Genomic DNA, 21,116 nt, shown 5'->3' on the forward strand with positions numbered 1-21,116 from the left:
GATGTTGATTGGTCAGAACCATCATTTTAATTCCATCGCATGAAGAAAAAACTCATGCGGGGTGTTGATAGTGCTGCGCCTTCGGCTGCGGTTCGTGCAGCCGTGGGTGACGCACTGTTATCTCTTGCGACAGACGGAACGTCTGCCGTAGTATCTTCTACTCGCGCAACATTAGATGTTGTAGGTGCACGTGGTGATTCACCACGTGAATACGACCCCTCTTTGGAGGTCGACTACGAATGCGAGTCCGACGAAATGGCTGACTCGGGGAGAATAGAACAGTCGCCTGATAGACGTCAGGCGGCTGACTATGGGCCTTCGAATGAGAGGGCTCATTCTGATCGACGAGTTGATAGTCTATTTTGTTCCGACGATGATAATGATTCCTCATCGCCCGTTCCGTCTCCTGTACGGTCACCTGCACCTATTTCTGTGCAAGGTGATGAAGCATCGTAAGAAAAGTTCTTCTGGTACCCCTGCTTCAGTGGGTACCACTTCAGGGGAGTGAAGACAATAAAATGTCTCATCTCGCTCCTGAGTAGAAGCCGTGGCTACTGGAGAGACTACTCCCCACAATAACTATCCCTTATTTATTGCGACAAAGCTACATGGCCTTGATCCCAGCGCAAAGAATTTTCGCGCTGAGGAAGATTTTTATCTCGATGCTTTTCTTAAGCACCAATGGTTTAGTGGCAACAATAAGCGAGATAAAGTCTCGCTTATGCAAGCCTCGAGCGCGTTCATTCGCAATGTCAAAGATATTGGACGCGAAGCCTAGTTTCAAAGACTAACACGATTCGCGTTAAGTTTGAGAAACGAACTTCAACCGTTGCAAAGCATAAATTGCATCGGTTGTCACGTGAGGCTGGGCTTCCATTCCTCACGTGGAGTGATCCCTGTCCGTGTTGTGTTGACAACTCGAAGAGGGTATAAGGGGATGTCTATTCCCTTTCTTCGCCCTGGGGAAGGGCTTGCATCTCTATTGAGATGCGGGATGGGATTGACGTTTTGCAATCGATTTACAGGCGCCAGGGGCACGTGTTTTCCGATGGGCCTTCTGAACCATCGGATGGGTCTCGTCATACTGACCGACGAGGCCCTCAACGTCAGCAACCAGCTGGGAACAAGGCTCCCAGCTGTCATGTGAAGTTGGATGACCACGCCAGCGAACAAGATAACTCGTTCGCTGCACATCACGGTGGTTCTGGATACGTTGCACAAGGAAACGTTGATCACCGTAGGAATCCACCAATGGTTGTGGTGGAGGAGGGAAAATTAGATCCGAACCGTATGTCGGATCTAATTGATGTCGATTTCTTCGACATCGACATCACGCGTCGTTGTTAACTTCGACGCGCGATGAGCATGAGCCAGAAATGGTTTTGCTCGTGCGAGTCCAACCCCCCCCTTAAACTAGAGGATCCCTCTAATTGGGTGGGTATGCGAGGATGGCGAAAGCCATTCACAAAGAACGGTGTATGCGTTGTAGACGCATGCACCGAATTATTGATGGCTAATTCCACCATCGGTAAAACTCGCTCCAATTCGGATACGATTGGACGTACCCTCGAACTATCTCTTCGAAGACGCGATTTACGCGTTCTGTTTGACCATCTGTTTCTGGTTTTGTAGACAGATTTAGCAAGATGGTACATCTTGCTGCAGTACTAGAGTCGATCGCGGCTCCGGGCTGTTCCCTTGTCTTTATCGACACGGTATATAAACTCCACGGATTACCACGTGAATTGGTCTCGGATAGAGATCCACGGTTCACGGCGGAGTTCTGGCAATCCGTGTTCCGATCTCTCGGAACACAGCTGGCTATGTCAACCTTCGGAATCCCCGAAGACACCCACAAGAAAAATAATATTCTTGCTTTTGTTGACCGTTTTATCAAGATGGTGCATCTTGCTTCCGTCCCGGAGTCGATCACAGCCAAAGGCTGTGTTCGTGTCTGTATTGACACGATATTTCGACTCCATGGGTTACCCCGTGAACTGGTCTCAGAGTGAGGCCCTAGATTCACGGCGGAATCTTAGCTAACAGTGTTCAAATCACGTCGAGCACAGTTAAAAACGAAAACTTCTAATCTTCCTGAAACAAAAGGTCAGACGAAGCGTGCAAAACGTATTCTCGAAGAGATACTTCGGGGATACGTCCACTCTTTTAAGAGTAAAGCGAGTTGTTGAAAACAGTAGAATTGCTATCAACAGTTCAGTACATGCCTCTACAAAGCATACACCGTTTTTCGTTAACGGCTTAAGCCACCCACATATACCTCCCCTGTTTAAGAGTAACTCTTATTCAAGGAGGGGGAGAAGCTCGCTCGAGAGAACCTTTTAGCTCTTGCCCATCACGCATTAGCCCTAAGGTCAATGCGAAGGATACCAATGTTGAGTTTACTAACACTGAAGTAAACAACGATGCTGAAAGACTCAGCATCGAAACAATACTATTAATGAGATTGATAATACTATTATTAGTGAAGAGATTAATATCTCCTCAGTGCAAGCCGATCGCACTGAACAAAAAAAACGAGTCAACAGGTGATTTTTTGCTGGCTAGAGAAGCAGTGGTCCGTTTCGTACAGAATTCCATCGCTGATGCGGTGAACCGACAGAAAGGGAACTCTGACAACTATAGAAGAGCAAGCATAACTTTCATGTCAAATTACCTAGTCCTAATGTCTACGGTAAACCTACCAAAGCACGTAGTGACAAATGTAGGCCGTAAGAAATTACTGCCCAGGTATATCGGCCCGTTTTTGTATTAAATTCCCAAGGCAATGCATACACGATCGAGCTGCCTCGTAGTATGCGTACGCATCTTACGCTTTATGTTGGGAATCTCCGCCCGTACCATCAGTACAAGGCTTCTCCCGATTTCGGATTACACCAAAACGGTCAAGGGTATCTGATAATTCCGAGCCAAATACTTATTATCTCGAAACAGGGTCTGATACTCTTGAACCAGACGATCCGCTCTTCCACCAAGAAAGAGATCTTCTGACGAGCTGCAAACAGCTCGTTTTGAAAGGACTGATGTATCCTTTCGTTTGCCAGTTGATCTGTCGCAACTTGCGCACAATCTTTCAACTGGTCACGTAATAAAAGTTGTGATCTAAATTACGATGTTGAATTGCGCTCGTCAAACGAGACGAACCCGATCTTTCTTCCCCCTCCACATCCATTATGAATTGAGGTGGTGAGAAGCACTTTCTGTTATAAGTTCTTAAACCGCTGTGAGGCAAGGGGCATTTGAACGCGTTATCTCGTTCGTTAATGAGGGTATCCACCCTCGCATGATAGTTGAGAACCTCATTTCCATCTGATGCTGGACGTTCCGGGTCTCGTCTTATAGTACGACGAGACCCATCATCCTCGGCAAAAGGTCCTTTGGAGAACGAGCGCTTCCGCGCTCGTAAAAAATAGTGGAGGTTCTCAATTTTCTGACGCATCTCGTACGAGATGAGAGTCCTCCAACGGGGATCTTTGTAGAAATATGCTTCCTGAGGGGCATAAAATGCACCCTTAAAACAGCATGGGTATGACTAGACAAAAGGTGCCACTTATAGCGTGCTCCGACTACGGTTTACATGAGAGGTAAAAAAAACTTCCTCTCTAGACAAACGGTGCCACTTATAGCGTGCACGGACTACGGAATTTTCTCGAACCGTTCACGGAAAGCATTTAGCTTGTCAAGCCAGACATACGGCCTATGTTTCGTACATTCTGTACAAAGACTGTCCAAGCTCATTTGCCCGTTTAAACGAGTACCACCGATGCCGGAAAAAGGCATCGTTGAAGAATTCTATTTCATCCTCACCGGGCTTGTGAAGCCTGGATGAGTCGAATAACGGAATTTGATATTGATCGTTGGTCATACCAGATCAACGAATAAGGTTTCGCTGAAAGGGTAACCAAGGCCTCTTTTCAAAAGCGGACCGCAACGTATTGCGGTCCCTCTCCCGTTGGCTCATATTACACCACTCGCACTGAAGCAGTGCGAAGTGGACTTGTACTGAAGCAGTACAAGTCCGCAGTGCCCCGTTACAGGATAGATATATCTGGCGACCCTAGATAGTAGCTTCGCTACATTGACGTACTACTCACTTTCAAGAAGGCGCGTAAAACGCGACTGATGGATAACTTAGTAAATATGCAATTCCAATATTATTTTCATACAGAGCATCATTCTAGCCACGGTCTCTAAATGCTGTTGTTACGCGAGAAATCTTATAAGTAAATTGATTCTAAATTAATAGTAAAAGCTACCATGTTTAGGCCAAAACGAAGCTTGACCTCGATGATTCATAATTCAAGCACCTATTGTATCGTCAATTAATCAATTTCTTTGCACCTTTCTGTTCAAAAATCAAATCAATGGAATGTTACATCCTGAAATCACATCGTAATTTAATACTTTCCCAATAACTCCGATATATTCGTGCACACACAAAAAAATAAGCAAATGACAAAATCATCGTAATGGTCCAACACAGTTATATGTAATAAACCAATTATTCGTTAATAAACAAAATACCGTGACGACGACACAATGGGCCGCGGCAATTTCCGTCCCAACGGCGGGAAGTATACCGGCTAGGAGACGGGATGGCTGAATTCTTACTGCTAGATACTAGCGGTTATGTATGAATTGTATAGGAAATGATAGAAACCTGAGTTGCAGACAGGTGAGTATTTGGTCGTGTCGTTTCCCTTGTGCGCAGAGGGCAAGCGATTGGTTATGACTTGCTACGCAACGACTATGCTGACGACGTTACAAAATCGCTCTTACAATTGACACAAGCGAACTATCAGCGGTGCAGGCTTGGTCGATGGCTTGTACTCTGTTGGCGCTTTGTAATTTGCGCAGTGGCTTTAGTTTGTAGTCACATTATTTGCCAATCAATAAGGTAGTTTTAATCCGCACTGGGCTGCTATCTGTACTTTCCACATTTAAAAAAAAAGATAGAATTAAGGTTCCGGATCCAGTTTCAACCACACAGTTTTTTTTTTATACCTGTTTCATTCCATGTTGATTTTTTGTATTTTCCAACGGAGTTTTTTTGTTTTAAGGTTATGGTCCGTCCACAATTGCCGGTCGTGGGATTGCAGATTCGTTTCGGCGAAGCTACGACCCGCCCCGACGTCTCGTTGCGTTCTGCAATTGTCAAATTGGCAGCGTATCGTAGCGAGCGATTGAAAGGAATGGCGAGTCTTAAAGGTGGTTTGCCAGTTGGGTTTCGCGTTATAGGATAGAATTTTGGCCACCAAGTCAACGACTTAAGAAAATAAATTTAGGAATTCCTAAATTTGAAAACTGATTTTTTAAAAAAATGCTTAGCCACCAATTTCTCGATAAAATTTGGTGGCCCATTGAATAGGTTGTCGTTATTAAATTGGAGACAAGGACTCATTTATCTACTTGGCTAAAATCTAACATTCTTCTATATTAATTTCTTTTCAGAAAAAGAAAATAGCATACGCTGGATTCCACGGCATGAGCGCAGAAAAAGAGCCACTACTAGCCAATTTCACAAAGTACGAAAGGAGTACGATAATTTCGAATCCTCAGCCGAAAAAATGCCATTCTAAAAAACTTCACTTTCCTAAGAAATATTTGCCATTATAAACACCAGCCCCACACTAGGAACCCCAAAAAACCTTCGCTTAAAGACCCTGAGGATACATTGCTATCGTCTTTAAGCACCACAATATTTTTATGTCCTGTAATTCGCATCTAGAATTTCGTCGTTTTCACCGAAAACTGTTTTCTTTACATTTTCATTCCATAACTTTGTTTTTAATGAGCTGGTTGATTTCTGAGAGAGTCAACCATCTTACTCTGGAAATTGCATGAGCATCCTGAATGAAAAGATTGTCCACCGGCACCTCTTCATTCGAATCATATCGATGCCGAAACACGGGCAACGCGATCTCATGAGAAGTAACAACACGCTGAATTGTTTGGTTGGCTTTCCTTGTAGCATGCCTTTGACGTGTTGATAGAATCTGTAGACTTGCAATAACGAAATGCCACCGACGATCGAATATCCTGTACGTCGGAATCCATACCTATGGTCTGTCTGCCATACTGTACTCACTGGGCTATAGGTACTTAATTAATTTGGTGCTAGTGGAATATCTAAAATTCGACCAAATAGCGTCCTAATTTCAGCAGGATGGTGGATCAAGTGGCATCTCCATAGCTGATCTGGTGAGGCATAATCCCCGCTCATTTCACGTAGTTCGGACCATGGACTTGATCGATAACCGTAGATCATAGAATACCCATTAGGATTTCCAAAAGAGCACTCAAAAGCGTTGTACCATCATTGACTTTTGGTAATTATCCCAGCGCCAAGCGTGAGCTAAGTAGTGTAGGCGTTCGAATTTATTAACCTTTGTTATTTTTCTGATTAATTCGAAGGGCCCCCTAACTCACAATATATCAAGAACTTTGTGACATGCACGACTCCCAGCAATGAAAAGCTCAATGACATTGAATAACAAGTGCAATTCACAAAATTGGGCATTATTTAAACGGAAAAAGATTTAAAAAAAAAACATTCTTGTACTGAGTGACACCAACCCCATTGCATCGTCTACCTCCTTAAATTAAAGTTTCAATAAAAAAATCAAGAGACTCACTCAGTGATGGAAGATCGTCGGTCTCCATCAATGCAAACATTGGGTTCTCAAAAAGAAACAAAGACGATGTCGAAGATGGGGATGCGCCGTCCGAATTCGTGTGAACGCAATGCTCTGAACTACTTGCTTTGATTGGAGGAGTCGATGAAAAAGAAAGTCTTTCGATCGCAGGCGAATTGTTCAAGAGTTGGACTTGTGTCGTATTGAAACAATTGTAGCTCACGTTCGATGGCGAACTGATAAGTGTATGCAATCCTAAAATATCGTGGTCAATTCGATGCTCTCGACGAAGCCTTGTAGCTTTGCCCGTTTGAAGACCGTGAAGTCTTCGAGAAACTTTTTCTTGATATTTCTGGGCGTGGGTTTGCACTTGACGCACGGAACGAGTCCCGACGCATGCCGTGATGGTTTTCCACGGTCCTTGAGGAAAGTTCTTGAGGGCTTCGAGAAACCGATCGTGCTCGTCGCTCGACCAGACCCCAACGGCTCGATTTGCGTGTTTGTTCGTTTGCATTGGAAATTAATGGCTTTGTGGCAAGGATGGCAAATTGAAATCTATCGTATACAAGACTCGAAGCAAAGGACTTCAGAACCAGGATATTTGGACCGACAACTCCAAATAAGGTCAGCTCGTGACCTAAATGTGGCAAGGTCGACGATTCATTTTTCCGTCTTGTTAATTCGTACTTTAAGTCCCAAGGCAACTAACTGATAATAAAAAATCAAGGCAACTAAATGGCACTGTGTTTAAATAATTTTAATACAAGTTTTCGAAATGAGGATTGACAGCCGAAAGGGTCCAGTGCGTCAAGAATAGATGGAACTCATTCGTCAATTCTGTGGTCAGCATCGGGCTTGGCTCAAGTCTAAGCTGAAAAACATTTTTTGACTTTGCGTGTTGTGGCCATAAGATTGGAAGCACGTGTTGCCTCGACACTCGAGAATTATAATGACTCGTGCGTAAAAAAAGTACGATTCAAACTTTACATTTTAATGAGGCCAGAAAACCTGTCGCAATTGATTTCGACCTCCTATTGGTTCTCGCGGTGACCGGATTCAAAGAAACCCATCTAATAGACTACCTCTAGGCTGCCTTTTACTTGTTACGATGAAAGAACGAGTTCCGCGCGTTATGGTCGCTACTGTGGTTTCCACGGCCTGAACGAAAGATACTAGAGCGGTAGCTCCCAGGACTCCCGGAAGAACTCGTCGAATTGGAATCAATTGTCGAGAGAGTTATCGTTGACGCGGACATTCGATTGTTTGACGTTCGCATTGTCGAATCCGAAAGGATGGAAATGCGCTGGAAATCCTCCACCTCCATGGGTGGCGACCGCTCCACCCGCACGGGAACACTCGTCGATCGCAAATTATTGGGCTGCTCCAATTGCGACAGCGTAATGCGCATACTCGTGCCAATAAATTCCTTTGTATGGACATGAACTTGAATATCGCTTCGTTCGGCCAGTTTCGGGATCACAAGTTGCATAAACCCATCCAACATCATAGGTGTGACATACTTGAGTTCGACGCCCATGGGAAACGTATCGGACACAATAGGACCGCCATCGAGGACGTTTTTAAGCCACCGCGTCATGTAATCAAGTTTCTTGGGATTCCCTTGGGCCCAATCCGTTAAGAGGCGTTTCCAAGGCACCGATCCAAGGGAATAATGCATCGCGGGAGGAAAATTTCGAATTTCCTCCCAATGATCTTTCACACGACGTGCGTTGCCTTTGCTAAATACTTTACTTTTTGCATGTGCAATTCGTGCGGCACTTTTTACAAGCAAATGATGTGCTTCGGCCGATTTTGGATCCAGTACCCCATGTATTGGGGGGGTTACGGCAACTAGCGACTTGTCCGAGGAGAGGGACGTGAGGGAACTACGACTGGTGTTGCCAGGTGGGACCGTCGATAATTGCATGATCGTGCCACTGTCTGTCGGCAAATCGCGCAACTCGCAAATGTACCCTCGTAATTTCTCATACTCGGCTTCAATGGCGGCCAAATATGTCAAATCTTTGCTTTCCTGGTCGCGATGCGCCAGTTTTTGCACCTGTTCCCCCACTTCCCGCGACTGTTGCCAGTTTTTTAAATTTCGATTTTCGGATTTAAGTTTCTGAATCTCTGCCTCTTGCATGTCTAATTGTTGCCGCAACTTTTCATTCTCTTCGTGCAAAGCCGTGATCACTTCGTGGCTTTCGTCTAAAATGCCACTTGTGCCACTAAAGCGACTTGATAGCATGGACCCACGGGTCGAGTTGCCAGTACTTGTGTTAATAGACACGGACGCATGTGGCAACTCGGATGGACTGGACGAACGCGTTTTACTCGACGGGGACGACTTGGGTCCCGTTTGTACTTGTTTCCGGTCCAATTTCATTTGCAATTGCGCTACTTTAGAACCCAATTCTTTATACGCTTTTTCATTTTCCATTTTTCGCAAAAAAACCAATCGCAACAATGAAAAACGAAAAAAACCTTGCAATCGTCGCACGGCGGCAACTTTTTTAAGATATTGCCGACGTTCCGTATGCATACGGCAAAAGGCTTGGAAACGGACAATGCAATAATCAAATTTCAAGACGCAATACATTTTACGAGCGGCCACGCCCCGCATCTGGGCTTGAAGCAACACGACGCCTTTCCGCAACGTCACGTAGCGCTTATGAATCACATAGCGTCGCCAGTACGTCTGAAGGACGACAATTTGCGTTTTTTGCCACACATAGCGACGACGCAACAGCCAACAGCGGACATTTTGTTGCAACACAATGGCAAATTTGCGCAACGCCCATCCTCGCTTCGTTTCGAGCTCTTCTAACACGCCTTCACGGAAATACACCCGTGTGAGCCCCACTTGGTAGTCTTGAATGTTCCGGCTTGGTAGTAATTGGTGCATCAGCTCTTCCAACTGCCTTTTTGTCTGTTCGGAAGAAAGGACCATTTTCGTTTGGGTTAAATGTGGCATTCGAATTGATAAAACCCGAAATTTTGTTAAACACTCGAGATGCGGCATGCGGCTAGGGTACGCACTGCGAGAAACCCGAATCGCTTCAATCACTCCGGCGCAACGCAATTGGCTCACAATGTCACCGTGGGAAAAACAGTCGGCACTTTTAAGGGGATTAGGTTTCAGACACCGCACATAGTGCACTTCCGTTCGTCCAATTTTCTCCATCAAGTGGGACAAACTCTCTTTGAATTGCGTCCCGACGGTCGTACGACGGGTTTGGGCGTGGCCACCTCGTTTCGAAGTGCTAAAGTCCCGGCCACGGCCACTTGGCGCTTTCGTGGTGCCGTTGACGTCATCCGTGAACATTTTGGCCAAAATCTCGAGTTTTGATTGGCTCATACACTGCTTAATGTCCGGCAAAATTGCATCACGATGTTTATCTAAAAACCCTGACGCATCGTACGTGACTTTCCCTGCATAGTGATAGATTGAAAACGCGCACTTGTTTAACCGTGGGGTCTCGAGCAACGGATTATTTTCCATCACAGCTCCTAATTTGCTTGCAAACGACGCGTCGGTGCCAGTTGCAAGCAGCGATTCTTCATTTAAGAAACTAATGACCCCTAACCGCCCTTCAATCAAATTGAGCACATCTTGGTTATCGGCAAACGTAATGTGCGACCACGAAATGTTTTCCTCTTCGTACTCAATTTGTACGGTCTTTAACACGTCTTGCACAAATTTTTGCTGCAACTTTTCATTGGCATAATTAATACAAAATTGCTCAAATGAATTGACCTCAAAGTGTTCAAACCCGAAAATATCGAGAATCCCAATAAAGGACCCCGCACGAATCGTTTGGACACCAATGGTTTGATTAATTTGCTCCACGAGCCACAGAAAGAGCTTCGAGTACAAACTCTTGGCCAACGCGTCGCGGCAATCGGCCGCCTGGTCGTGGGTCATGGGTTTTAAAATCACTTCGCGACCTACAAACACGTTTCGATTGCACACGGCTTGCTCCAGTGCGTCGACGGCAACTCCTAGCAAACGACACGCCACAATAAAGTGTGTTCTATCCACTAATTGCGATGCATCGACGTCGCCATTGCGCGTCGTGAATTCCGTCTCTCCTAAATGCAATACAGCGCCTAAAATCTGTAGAATCTCCATTTGCAATGACTGTCCAATCCCCACGACCTCTAGAGCTTCTCGTGTCCGTCCGAGATCGCCTTCTTCATCCCCTCGAGGTGCATTTGCTCGTTCGGAAACGTACTTAAAAGAATCCACTAACTTTAATTCAAGGTCGGGCAAGTGGTGCCGTTGGGCCAATAATTGGTAGAAAATGTGAAAATTGCGTTCATTTTCAGCCTGTGTCGTCACGCGACTTTTTTCCAGCAAATACGTGCGGGACCTGGCACCAATTAATTGCCCTTCAATAGTAAATTGCAATTCGGTAAATTTGCCAAAACGACTGGAATTATCATTGCGAACCGTCTTGGCATTGCCAAAAGATTCTAAAAGAGGGTTTGCTTGGATAATCTGCTGAATTACCTTGGAATTTGTATTCGTTGCAAGTGCGGCCAAGTGACTCATGACGATCTTAGTCGTCTCGGTCTTGCCGGCACCAGACTCACCTGAAACGAGAATACTTTGATTCTCCTGCTTTTCCCGCATGTTAAAAAACGCTTCCATCGACACGGCGTAGACATGTGGCGCTTTGTTTTCGCGCTTGCCGTCACTAAATTTCTCCATTAAATGCTTGGAGTACAAATTTAGCCACTGATACGGATTCACTGCGATGCAAATGCGTCCTGTATACGTATCTAACAGGCAACAACAACAAAAACACGACAGAAACCTTTCTAAATGAATACACAGGTGCCACGTGCAAATGCAACAACATGAAAAAAAAACGTACATGGCAATTGCCGAAAAAAACGTTTTCTTAAATTGTACAAAATCGACGCTTCATGCAAATGGTCAATCAGAATCATGTCGTCAAACCCTTTTCCACTTTCACTCGTATTTTGAAGCGGAAGCGACGGGGTATTGTCGCCGGACTCGACCGACGTGTTTTTTGCATTTAGTGCCACAAGAGTCGCAGGATTCGTAAGGTCCACGACGCGCTGTGAGCCGGCAAAAGATTTTAACTTTTGCTCGGATGGAATTGTGGCCAGCACAGACGCGTCTTTGGGGCCCACGACTTCCTCGAGCCGAACAATGAGCTCTTTGCCACTCGCGCTACAGATTACGCCAGGGAGCCACACATGCTCCGTATCTGGTGTGTAAACCTGCGCAAATTAATATCGACAATGTGTCAATCGGAGCAAATGTTGCCAAAGGCAAAAGTTTAGCAAATAAACCTTTATTCCCTCCATTGGCGATTAAATCGATGAGTTCGCAATCGTGCAACTGCTTCTAGGGATTCGTAAAATTCTTGCTTGCCGTTGTCTGTGTGAGTCAATGCTTCCTGTTGCAGCGAGGAGTGCGAACAAGCGCTTTCTTCTAGCAATCGCTCTCCCAGCAGATACGGCGACAAAAAATTGCACCGACCAATCGGAGCACGGAAGATTGGCAAAAAAGTGGCAAAAAGGGGGTTCTGGTGTGGTGCACATGGTTTGCGCAATTACCAGACACGTTGCAAAAAAATTGACGAACATATCGGATTTGCGTTTAATTCGGTGGCATGATGCCTTTGCGTTTCGCTACCGCGCTTTTAAACACCGTGGCACGCCCATCTATGCGTTTGCGACGATGTAAGTATCTCTCTTTTAGAACCTTGCAACAGCTTGGATGCTTTAATGCTGAGGATACATCCTGGGAGTGGCTAAAAGACCAAAAAAACTCGCGCTTGCAACGCTTTCTCAAGGTTGGTTAACCATTTTAAACAGTAGCTTAAACTAAAATACTATTTTACACTTGCAAATAGTAATTCCGTTCTTAATTTGTGTTGTTCCCAGCTGGAGCAAAATTATCTGGCAAATCAGCTGTCAAAGCCCAAGTTTCGGAAAGTCGAGCGCACTTTTAATATCGAGCTGCGGAATCGCCTGGCGCGCGACGACTTTAGCATTCCCGAGTGCATTGGTAAATATGAATATTTCATGCGGCAAGCGCCAGGCGAGAATTTTCCTGTGTATTACCGCCGCCTTCGAAATGGTGTATCCGACCCATCGGCAACTTTAACGCCCGAGGAAATTGTACTAAATCAAAATGCCGAACCGGCTCTTAACCATGAATTTCACTTTGTTACCGCCATGAAAGTGTCACCTGATGCACGGCAACTGTTGCTGGTCGTGGAAAACGACAGGGAACAGTGTCAAGTGGTGCTTAAGGATCTTGAATCCGGAAAGTTGCAGTTTCTAGCAAACGTTCCAAACATTAAAAACGTCGAGTGGAGCTCGGCGCCAGAACCGCATAGAGTTTTTTACTTTACAAAAGTCGATGCACATGGACGGCCATTTGCCGTGTACAGCTTCGACGTGGCAACTCATGCGCAACGACTGGTGCGTAGAATGAATGTAGTTCAGAGTGCAAAACCTATCGAATTGACTCATGGACAGGCAAATGCAACGGCATTATTGCACCGTTTTAAACGTGTTAGATTTACGAAGAGCAAGACAAAGCGTTCTATGTCGATTTATCACAAACGAAAGATGCGCAATTTGTACTCGTCAATTGCAACTCCAAAAATACGTCTGAGATTTATGCACTCCAAAGTCACGATATTCAAGCGCAGCCTCAGTGTTTACGTAAACGTGAGCCTGGTGTATTGTACTTTGCGGACCATGCGGTTGGGCAGTTTTATGTGGTCACAAACGCAGACGGGGCACTTAATTACAAAATTGCAACGTGCAAATGGAAGCCCGAGGCCACAAAAGCACTTGCATTTAGCCCTTGGAAAGTGCTAATACCAGAGCACGAGGACGTGAAGATTGAGGACGTGGATTTGTTTGAGAAGTATCTTGTTCTCTACGAGCGTGTGCACAGTGTGCCTCGCATTCGAGTATGCGCGCTTGGCGAAGAGAATGGCGTAACGTCACCTCATTTCATTCCGTTGCCGAAAGAGCATGAAATTTGCCGCGTTTCTCCCGGAATTAATCGCGATTATCAATCACATTGTGTCCGTTTTCAAGTATCAACGCCATTGGTTCCAGAAATTGTGTTTGAGTACGATATGAAACAGCAAAATTTGCATGTGCTAAAAGAAACCCAATTGACCGATCGGTCACTCAAACAAGGGACAAAGTGCAAACGTTGCCAGACGGCCACTCCCTCGTTTTACGAACCCAGACAATTTCTTTGCCAACGCATTTACGTAATACCTACTATGAAAAGTCCGGGGGTCAAAATTCCGCTGACTCTTATTCACCGTCGAAATTTAGTGTACAATGGACAAAATCCGACCTTGCTCATTGGATATGGAGCATACGGAACGAATTTGGAAGCTGACTTTGAGTTAGAGCATCTGAGTTTAATCGAACGGGGTTGGGTCATTGCTCTTGCCCATGTTCGTGGCGGAGGGGAATTAGGGTTGCAATGGTACCACAGTGGAAAAAAATTGCAAAAATGTCATTCTTTTGAGGATTACGTTTCATGTACGCAACATCTCTTCGACATTGGCGTGACGAACCCAAAACGACTTGCTGGGAAAGGCGTGAGTGCTGGTGGGTTGATAATGGGTTACGTGGCAAATGCGTACCCGCAATTGTACCAGGCATTGATCATGAAGGTCCCATTTGTGGACATTTTAGCCACTATGGAAGATGCAACGTTGCCATTGACAATTCACGAATACGACGAGTGGGGCGATCCAAGGGAAAAGCAAGTCCGCGAGTACATTCGATCATACGCTCCGTGCGAAAACGTAGTCGACAACCAGGTGTATCCCGCCATGTTTGTAACTGGCAGCATCAACGACCAACGAGTGCAATTCTGGGAGCCTGCTAAGTGGATGTATCAGATGCGAAAAGTGCAATCTTTGTTGCCAAAACGCGACAAACGGCTGATGATGCTAAAAATGACGCAAGACGAGGGACATTTTGGCGGAGGTGGACGACTTGAACAATTAGAAGAAAGTGCCATGGAAATTGCATTTTTATATCAGGCACTCAAATTGCCGATTTCGCACAAATAGTTGCCGCATAGAAAGAGAACTTAAGTTTGTTTCCATCAAATGTTTCTCGACTTCCGATTTTCAACCAAATTTTCCGTGCAAATTCTTTAAATAAAGACCCAAAAGAGTCCGAGATTGCACCGGAAAAGAAGTCAAATACTCCCAGCGCTAAAAAACGAAAAGTGTAAAGGCAAAATGTTGTGTATCAGGTTAGGGTTTCTTTGGAAAAGCCACTTGATTTTTTTTTAATAAAAAGGGTACGAGCCCCAATCTACATTCATTCCCACGCCGCGTCGTCAAGTCAGAAAACATGCTCATGCAAGGGGCGTTAAGGTACGTCGCCCGTCCCCACGCTGTATCTCTCAACCTGTGTCCATGACTGTTGCTTCTCGCGTTTTTTTTATTTGCCATTACTGCAGCGCCTACCTCCGTGACACGGCTGGATCGATCGCAGACCCGCTGCACGGCCACAGCTTCTCCCCCGTTACGATTCGCCTTCTGTCTGCAGTCGACCGGAGTCTGCTCTTCTTTCGTGACTGTTTGGTATGTCGTGAGCGTCTTTTGTCTATTGGAAAGCCTCAACAGGGCAAACGACGAAGACTTGGAAGTGCATCCCAAAAGTTGCCACCAGTCCTCGTCCCGAAGACCAGTATTTGCCAGTGTCTCAATTGTGGCAAATTTGCCCATCGCGCGTGTGTGAGTTTCACACACTTGCATCGCTGTTGCCGAGGCCACAAAAGTCTCATGCCCGTATGTAGCCATTCTCCGCCGTTAGCAACTGCACTTTTATTGCCACAACAATCCGAGGCAACAAACCCTCGATACAACAACATACATGGCCCAATGAATTTGCCGACCAAAAAACTCGTAAAAGGCTCGAGTTTCACGCTCGCAACGCTGTTGGAGGAGCTCAATTCCAGCACAATTGCAGCCGCACATGTCCCGTCGGCAGTCCTGGTCCACGATCGAGTCACATCAAAGCAACAGCATCTCCACACTGCGTCAAAATTTGCCAAAAAACTAATGCCAGTGCTCGCTGCTGGCGGTGTCGTAGGCGCGATTGCCATGGGCCCTGCTGCCGGTGTCTTGGCGGGTTTGAATATGCTAGTGATGAGTTTTGGAGCCGAGACGGTGATGGCCGGGATTGGCCTCACTGCAAGTGCTGCCGCTGCGGCAACTGTGATGACACACCAGAGCCATGTGAAAGCCGCGCATCGAAAGAAGGAAAAACTCTGGCAAGGCGAATGGGCCATGGCAATTTGCTGGCACTGCCAATCGCACTTTGAGGCCGCCATGGCAGACGAAATGTGTCGCAAAGATATTGAGTTTCTACGTCGTTTTCAGCTCCATGAGGCAACACGAGACGTCACGACATGGCAACACGAGGTGGACACTCAAAGTGGCCCACGGACACAAATGGTGCCCGAGGTGGACAGAAACAGTGGCCCACGGACACAAATGGTGCCCGAGGTGGACAGAAATAGTGGCTTACGAAGTGACACGGTTCCAGGGGATTTGGAAATATACCGGTTTTTATTCGGTATATTTGCCTCGCCACGGGAACTCTTGGGGCAAATGAATGTGCAATTGTGTGCGGCATTTCGACAGCGTTTTACCGCGCGGCATCAATTACGACGGCGACGATCGAGTTTTACCGGCAAAACAAACGCTAGCGACGCGAAAAGTACGCGCGTGACGGCGCAAGACACGCTTCAGGACGCGAAAATGTACGTGGCGCACGTCTTAGGTGCGACGTTGCAATGTTTTCCAAGTTTAGCCAGTACACGGCAAGCATTAAGTAGTTGCTCCCTGGCTGTCGAACGAATCGTGTTTGACGATATCTACGCCATGGTCTTTAGCGAGTTCCAGCTCACATTCCAGGACGCTGATGCGGCATTTGCTGAGAATTTAGCCACAATTCGACACAAACCGACAACTTCTCGGTCGTCGGCTTGCTTTTACCAACCTATCGACAAATCGTTTCAAACGGAGCAAGAGTTGCATCTCGTAGACGAGCTACAAGTTGCCGAAGCCACTTTAGTGACAATGATGCACGAAACGTCGTCGCCACTGCTGAAGTTGGTGTTATTATGTGATGCATTTCGACGGATTTGCACATTCGCCGAAAAGTTGCATCAAGCAACATCGAATGCTGATATGTTGATTCCAATTTTATGTGCCTTTTTAGTTGAATGTCCACGAATTTGTGGACCAGGGTTAGACTTTGTTGCGGCAATTGCGTTTATTTCGTTTTTTACTAATGGAGGTGGGAAAGGTGTAGAAGGGTACGTCCTGACGACATTTCAGGCTTCAATTCAGGTCATTACGGCCGTCGATATGCTTCATGGACACGGTCAAGAACTAGAGTTGATTCTCCCTGACGAAATTGACACGGACGACGACGAGTTTGTGGATGCCGTTGAGGTATCTCGGAAGTTTGAAATTTAGAACCGTTGCTTGGGGGTAGGTCTGAACGTGCTAAGCATAAAATAGAATGTACACTATCAACAATACTTTGTGGCAACGGCAACAACTTGCACGTTCGATAGAAATGGTCAAGTCTTTCTAGTACACTGGATTCCTGTCATCGTAGCACTCAACTTACTGGCATTTTTTCGTGACAAACTCGCTGTTTGTGCTCCTCCTCTTTATGAATTCCTCTTCCCTCATTGAACGACAGTAACAACACTTGCAACACTCGACAACCAAAACTTGAAGCGTCGTTTTCCTCCTAGTTTCTAGCCTCCACAGCTTCACACATTCCGTCATTTTCCCACTCTTTTTCCACGTCCGTACCCGTACATTTCCAATGAATTCCACTGGTCGATGGTCCCAAGAAGAACACGCGAGTTTTCTTATTGCAATTAAACTCTTTCCTCACGGTCCGTGGCGCAAAATCGCCGCGTATATTAACACACGTTCCATTCGTCAAGTTCAGACCCACGCCCAGAAATACCACGAAAAAGTCGTCCGACGAATGCGTGGCTTGCATAAAGGACGTCGCTCCTCAAATCGTCAAGAACATCGAATTGATGACGACTTGCTGGCTGCATGCCACGTCGGCGAAACCTTTGGATTCGTGACTTTAAAGCCCATGCCACCGCTACAACGGACTCCGTTACGACTCAACTGGATGCATCCAGAAGACGGTTATCGTCAAGACGTTCTTGTAAACACGTTTTGTAATGATTCGAGTAGTAATTGTCACTCTACCCTTCCGACACTCAACGAATCGCTTGATTTCTTAATTCAAAGCTTTTCTCTTGCCTCGAACATTCACGAGTAATAAAGCGGTAAACAACCTGTTTTACATATTTTTGAATTTGAAACATCGTTTTGAAACAATTTCCCGTGCTTAACTTTCAAAAATTTGGAATTTCTTGAATCGAGTGGATTTCACTCAAGAATCCCTTCTTACTTAAAAGCAACATACAAATATACACTTTAAGAAAGAAAAATACGATCAAAAATCCCTTGACGCTACAAATCAAGCGGCTTTATGTTTGTGTCGTTCACGACCAACGTGTAGCTGTAAAACTGCAGATACGGCGAGAAGAAAGCTCCTTCTAACGCAATGACGACCTTAAACGTCTGTCCAAGCCACGCAAACGTCGATTCACTACCAGCATCCCACAACATATCGACGACAGTACGGTGCTGCAAAAGCGGTTCACCATCTAAAAGAATCCGTCGAAACCCACCTCGAAGACCATGTTGCAACTCGACACAGTGCCGTTCGTGTCTGTCTTGCAACTCCAAAATCCACCACACTTGTTTCCACGGAAACGTCGTTAAAAGTGCACTCGCCGAATGTTTAATCTCCTCCAATGTGCATTTCCACACCATCTTTCCATCCTGTAAAGATACCGTTCCTTCGCGAGACAATGGCACACCCTCCCGTCCTTGCGAACTCGATGCCAAGATCTGTCGCGACTCAAACACTGCCATTTGTAAACTCGTTTCTTCCGCAAGAATCGTTCGACACGACTCATCCGGGACTTTAAACCACGTTCGAGTCGGGTACCCAAGACTCACCCAACTTGGTGGCAACGTATAGAGATGATAGAGTACTTCTGACAAGCGCACAAGTGTTGGCACCAATGTCTCGTCTTGATGAGTCGGAAACAACGAGTGATACTTGGAGCGGGGTTTCGAGTACGTTGCGTGTGGTAAATCCAAGGCAACCCAACCTTTTTCTTTACTCAACCGCACGTACGTTTCTTGAGTATGTGGAAGGGTGTAACTCATTTCGGCGGCAAAGATCGTGTCGACGACAAGGTATCGAAGAACGTCACTCTGTTTCTCGGGGGAGACCAAGACTTTTTTCTTTGGACTCACAACACGAAAGAAAAACTTGCCATGCTTTGTTTCAAACGCGTCGTTGACAGGTTCTAGCACGCGTTCCCCGGTTAATGTGTTGTCAAAGAGCCAGCCGTCACTCGTGCTATTGGCGCCAACATGCGACGCACTTGCGACTTTAACGTACGTAATGCGACTCTCGGGAGGTGTGTACTGAAGCGAGCTTTCAAAGACGGTTCCTGGTGTTAAAAGAGCGACACCAGGCAGTCGTGGACACTCAAGATCTGGTGCAGAACGGAGAAACACAGGCTGGAGGACGCGGTACATGACAAGTTTCTGTTGCGTCTTCGCGTGGCCGTGAACTTGCAAAAGTACGCGTCGATATGGCGGAAGAAATTCACGTTCACAGATCCATCCAGCGTCATGTCGAAGCTTAAGAAATCCCATTTCAACCACGTTCAATGCGCATGGGACGTTAAAAGCAGGTACGAGACGTTCACTGCACTCAATGAGTGTATTTTTCAACCGCTTTCGTGGAGTAGATACACTCAATAACCCACCCTCGATTTCCATATTCCCTATAGGCATCGACAAGACCGTCACATCCTTTAATACACGATAAAATTGTCGCGCCACGTGTCGTGCAAGTGGCACTTCCATACGTTCCAGCACAAGTTGTCCATCCATGGTCGTCTCAAAGAGCCATCCTTTTCCTTCCACACGAACGTACGTAATTCGACTCTGTGGTGGCGTAAATCGTTGCGTACCTTCGACAATCGAGTGCAAAGGAAAACCTTGACCCGTCCGTTGTGCCATAATATGCGGTGCTACACGAACCCCCACGGGAATTTGAACAATGTAAAAGAATTTGCCATCCTCCCTCGCAGGCTCCGTGGCCAGCCGTTCCAAGACAGGAATTCCCGATAAAAGCGTCTCTACGAGCCATCCTTCTTCGTACGCAAGTTTGACAAACGTCACACTACTATGAGGACATTGATACGTTTCATGGCTTTCAATGATTTCTTCCACGTTTTTTTTTTTTAACAGATGCAACGCATTGCCTTGGGCCAATAGATCGGGGGCACTACAAAGTTCCATGGAGACAACGACGCGATAATAAAAGCGACCAAAGGTTTGAATCGCTTTTTCATTCAATGGCAAGAGTTCGAGAGACGTATGGGGTTCAAAAGTGGCTGGATTTTCAAGCCCTTTTTGAGAAACTTGGACGTACGCGTTGGGGACGTGCTGAAGACGAATGAACCACGTTGGAGTGTTAGAAGGACCAACGAGACATTGGAGACGGCCACTACTTGCAACGATTTCTTGAGGCATTTTTAACACACTGTAGCCTACACATTCGACATGAGCGGGATCGAAAAAAACGACAATGGGCATGTGTTTACGTACCGTGACGGTCTTGTTGTTGCATTTCCTGTCGCGTACGACTCGAGAGTGTGCGTTTATAGCGAAAGTTTGTGGTAATTTCCATAAATTGAACGAGTTTGTAGTCGCTTTCGGCGAGAGATGGCGCGAATCGACGCATTTCATCGAATTCCGAGGCTTGTACACCACTCTCCGCCGCGGAATCGATTAAATTGAGGTTACTGGACTCTATACACTCGATTGTGTAAAGCTTGGACTCGTGCAAGACGCGGTAGAAACGTGATTCTGGCAATACGGCGCGCTCTAATGCTCGTGCAGCCGATGCAATACGATTTGGTGGCGTTATGGACACTGAATCGTCACTAAAAGCCTCTAGTGCCGCAAAAGTAGCTTCGACTTCTTCTGTGTCGCTTGTTTGGGGGATTAAACGCGCATAAAACGCCGTAGACGCCGTCGACGCGCCGCGCCCAGGCGACGCCATGTGGAAGGGGTTCTTAAACCCGAAATTGCTACACAAGGATGTGGTGTACACCACTTGAATTTGGAGGGGGTGTCGTTCCATGAAATTCACAGTTTGAGGGTGTTAATTGATAAATTCCGATTTATGTCATATCTATCTTTATTTACGATCTAAATGGTAGAGAATATTTGGAGAATATTACTTTACATGGTAATATTATAAAACCTTGTCCATTGGTAGATAGAG

The 21,116-nt window shown here is 46.0% G+C and overlaps 6 protein-coding genes across 6 annotated transcripts; 3 read left to right on the forward strand and 3 right to left on the reverse strand.

Moving 5' to 3' along the window:
• Nucleotides 1-5,081: 5,081 nt before the first annotated feature.
• Nucleotides 5,082-5,261, forward strand: CCR75_002098 (uncharacterized protein; the record flags this gene model as incomplete). The annotated part of the gene is made up of 1 exon (XM_067960198.1): nt 5,082-5,261. The coding sequence occupies one exon, from the start codon at nt 5,082-5,084 to the stop codon at nt 5,259-5,261; it is 180 nt and encodes a 59-aa protein (XP_067819377.1).
• A 1,354-nt stretch (nt 5,262-6,615) lies between these two features.
• CCR75_002097 (uncharacterized protein) lies at nt 6,616-7,167 on the reverse strand (the record flags this gene model as incomplete). Its single annotated transcript, XM_067960197.1, has 1 exon — nt 6,616-7,167. The coding sequence occupies one exon, from the start codon at nt 7,165-7,167 to the stop codon at nt 6,616-6,618; it is 552 nt and encodes a 183-aa protein (XP_067819376.1).
• A 582-nt stretch (nt 7,168-7,749) lies between these two features.
• Nucleotides 7,750-12,092, reverse strand: CCR75_002096 (uncharacterized protein; the record flags this gene model as incomplete). Its single annotated transcript, XM_067960196.1, is given in 4 exon segments — nt 7,750-11,154; nt 11,167-11,438; nt 11,534-11,906; nt 11,979-12,092. The coding sequence occupies 4 exon segments, from the start codon at nt 11,991-11,993 to the stop codon at nt 7,750-7,752; spliced, it is 4,065 nt and encodes a 1,354-aa protein (XP_067819375.1). The 5' UTR covers nt 11,994-12,092.
• Nucleotides 12,079-14,749, forward strand: CCR75_002095 (uncharacterized protein; the record flags this gene model as incomplete). Its single annotated transcript, XM_067960195.1, is given in 4 exon segments — nt 12,079-12,371; nt 12,391-12,484; nt 12,576-13,118; nt 13,217-14,749. The coding sequence occupies 4 exon segments, from the start codon at nt 12,079-12,081 to the stop codon at nt 14,747-14,749; spliced, it is 2,463 nt and encodes an 820-aa protein (XP_067819367.1).
• Nucleotides 14,750-17,537: 2,788 nt separating this feature from the next.
• On the forward strand, nt 17,538-18,014 carry CCR75_002094 (uncharacterized protein; the record flags this gene model as incomplete). The annotated part of the gene is made up of 1 exon (XM_067960194.1): nt 17,538-18,014. One exon carries the CDS (start codon nt 17,538-17,540, stop codon nt 18,012-18,014), a length of 477 nt encoding a protein of 158 aa, XP_067819366.1.
• A 26-nt stretch (nt 18,015-18,040) lies between these two features.
• CCR75_002093 (uncharacterized protein) lies at nt 18,041-20,891 on the reverse strand (the record flags this gene model as incomplete). The annotated part of the gene is made up of 2 exons (XM_067960193.1): nt 18,041-20,376; nt 20,435-20,891. 2 exons carry the CDS (start codon nt 20,889-20,891, stop codon nt 18,209-18,211), a joined length of 2,625 nt encoding a protein of 874 aa, XP_067819365.1. The 3' UTR covers nt 18,041-18,208.
• Nucleotides 20,892-21,116: the final 225 nt, after the last annotated feature.

This window comes from Bremia lactucae, linkage group LG16 (genome assembly GCF_004359215.1).
Source record: "Bremia lactucae strain SF5 linkage group LG16, whole genome shotgun sequence".
Classification (NCBI taxonomy): domain Eukaryota; phylum Oomycota; class Peronosporomycetes; order Peronosporales; family Peronosporaceae; genus Bremia; species Bremia lactucae.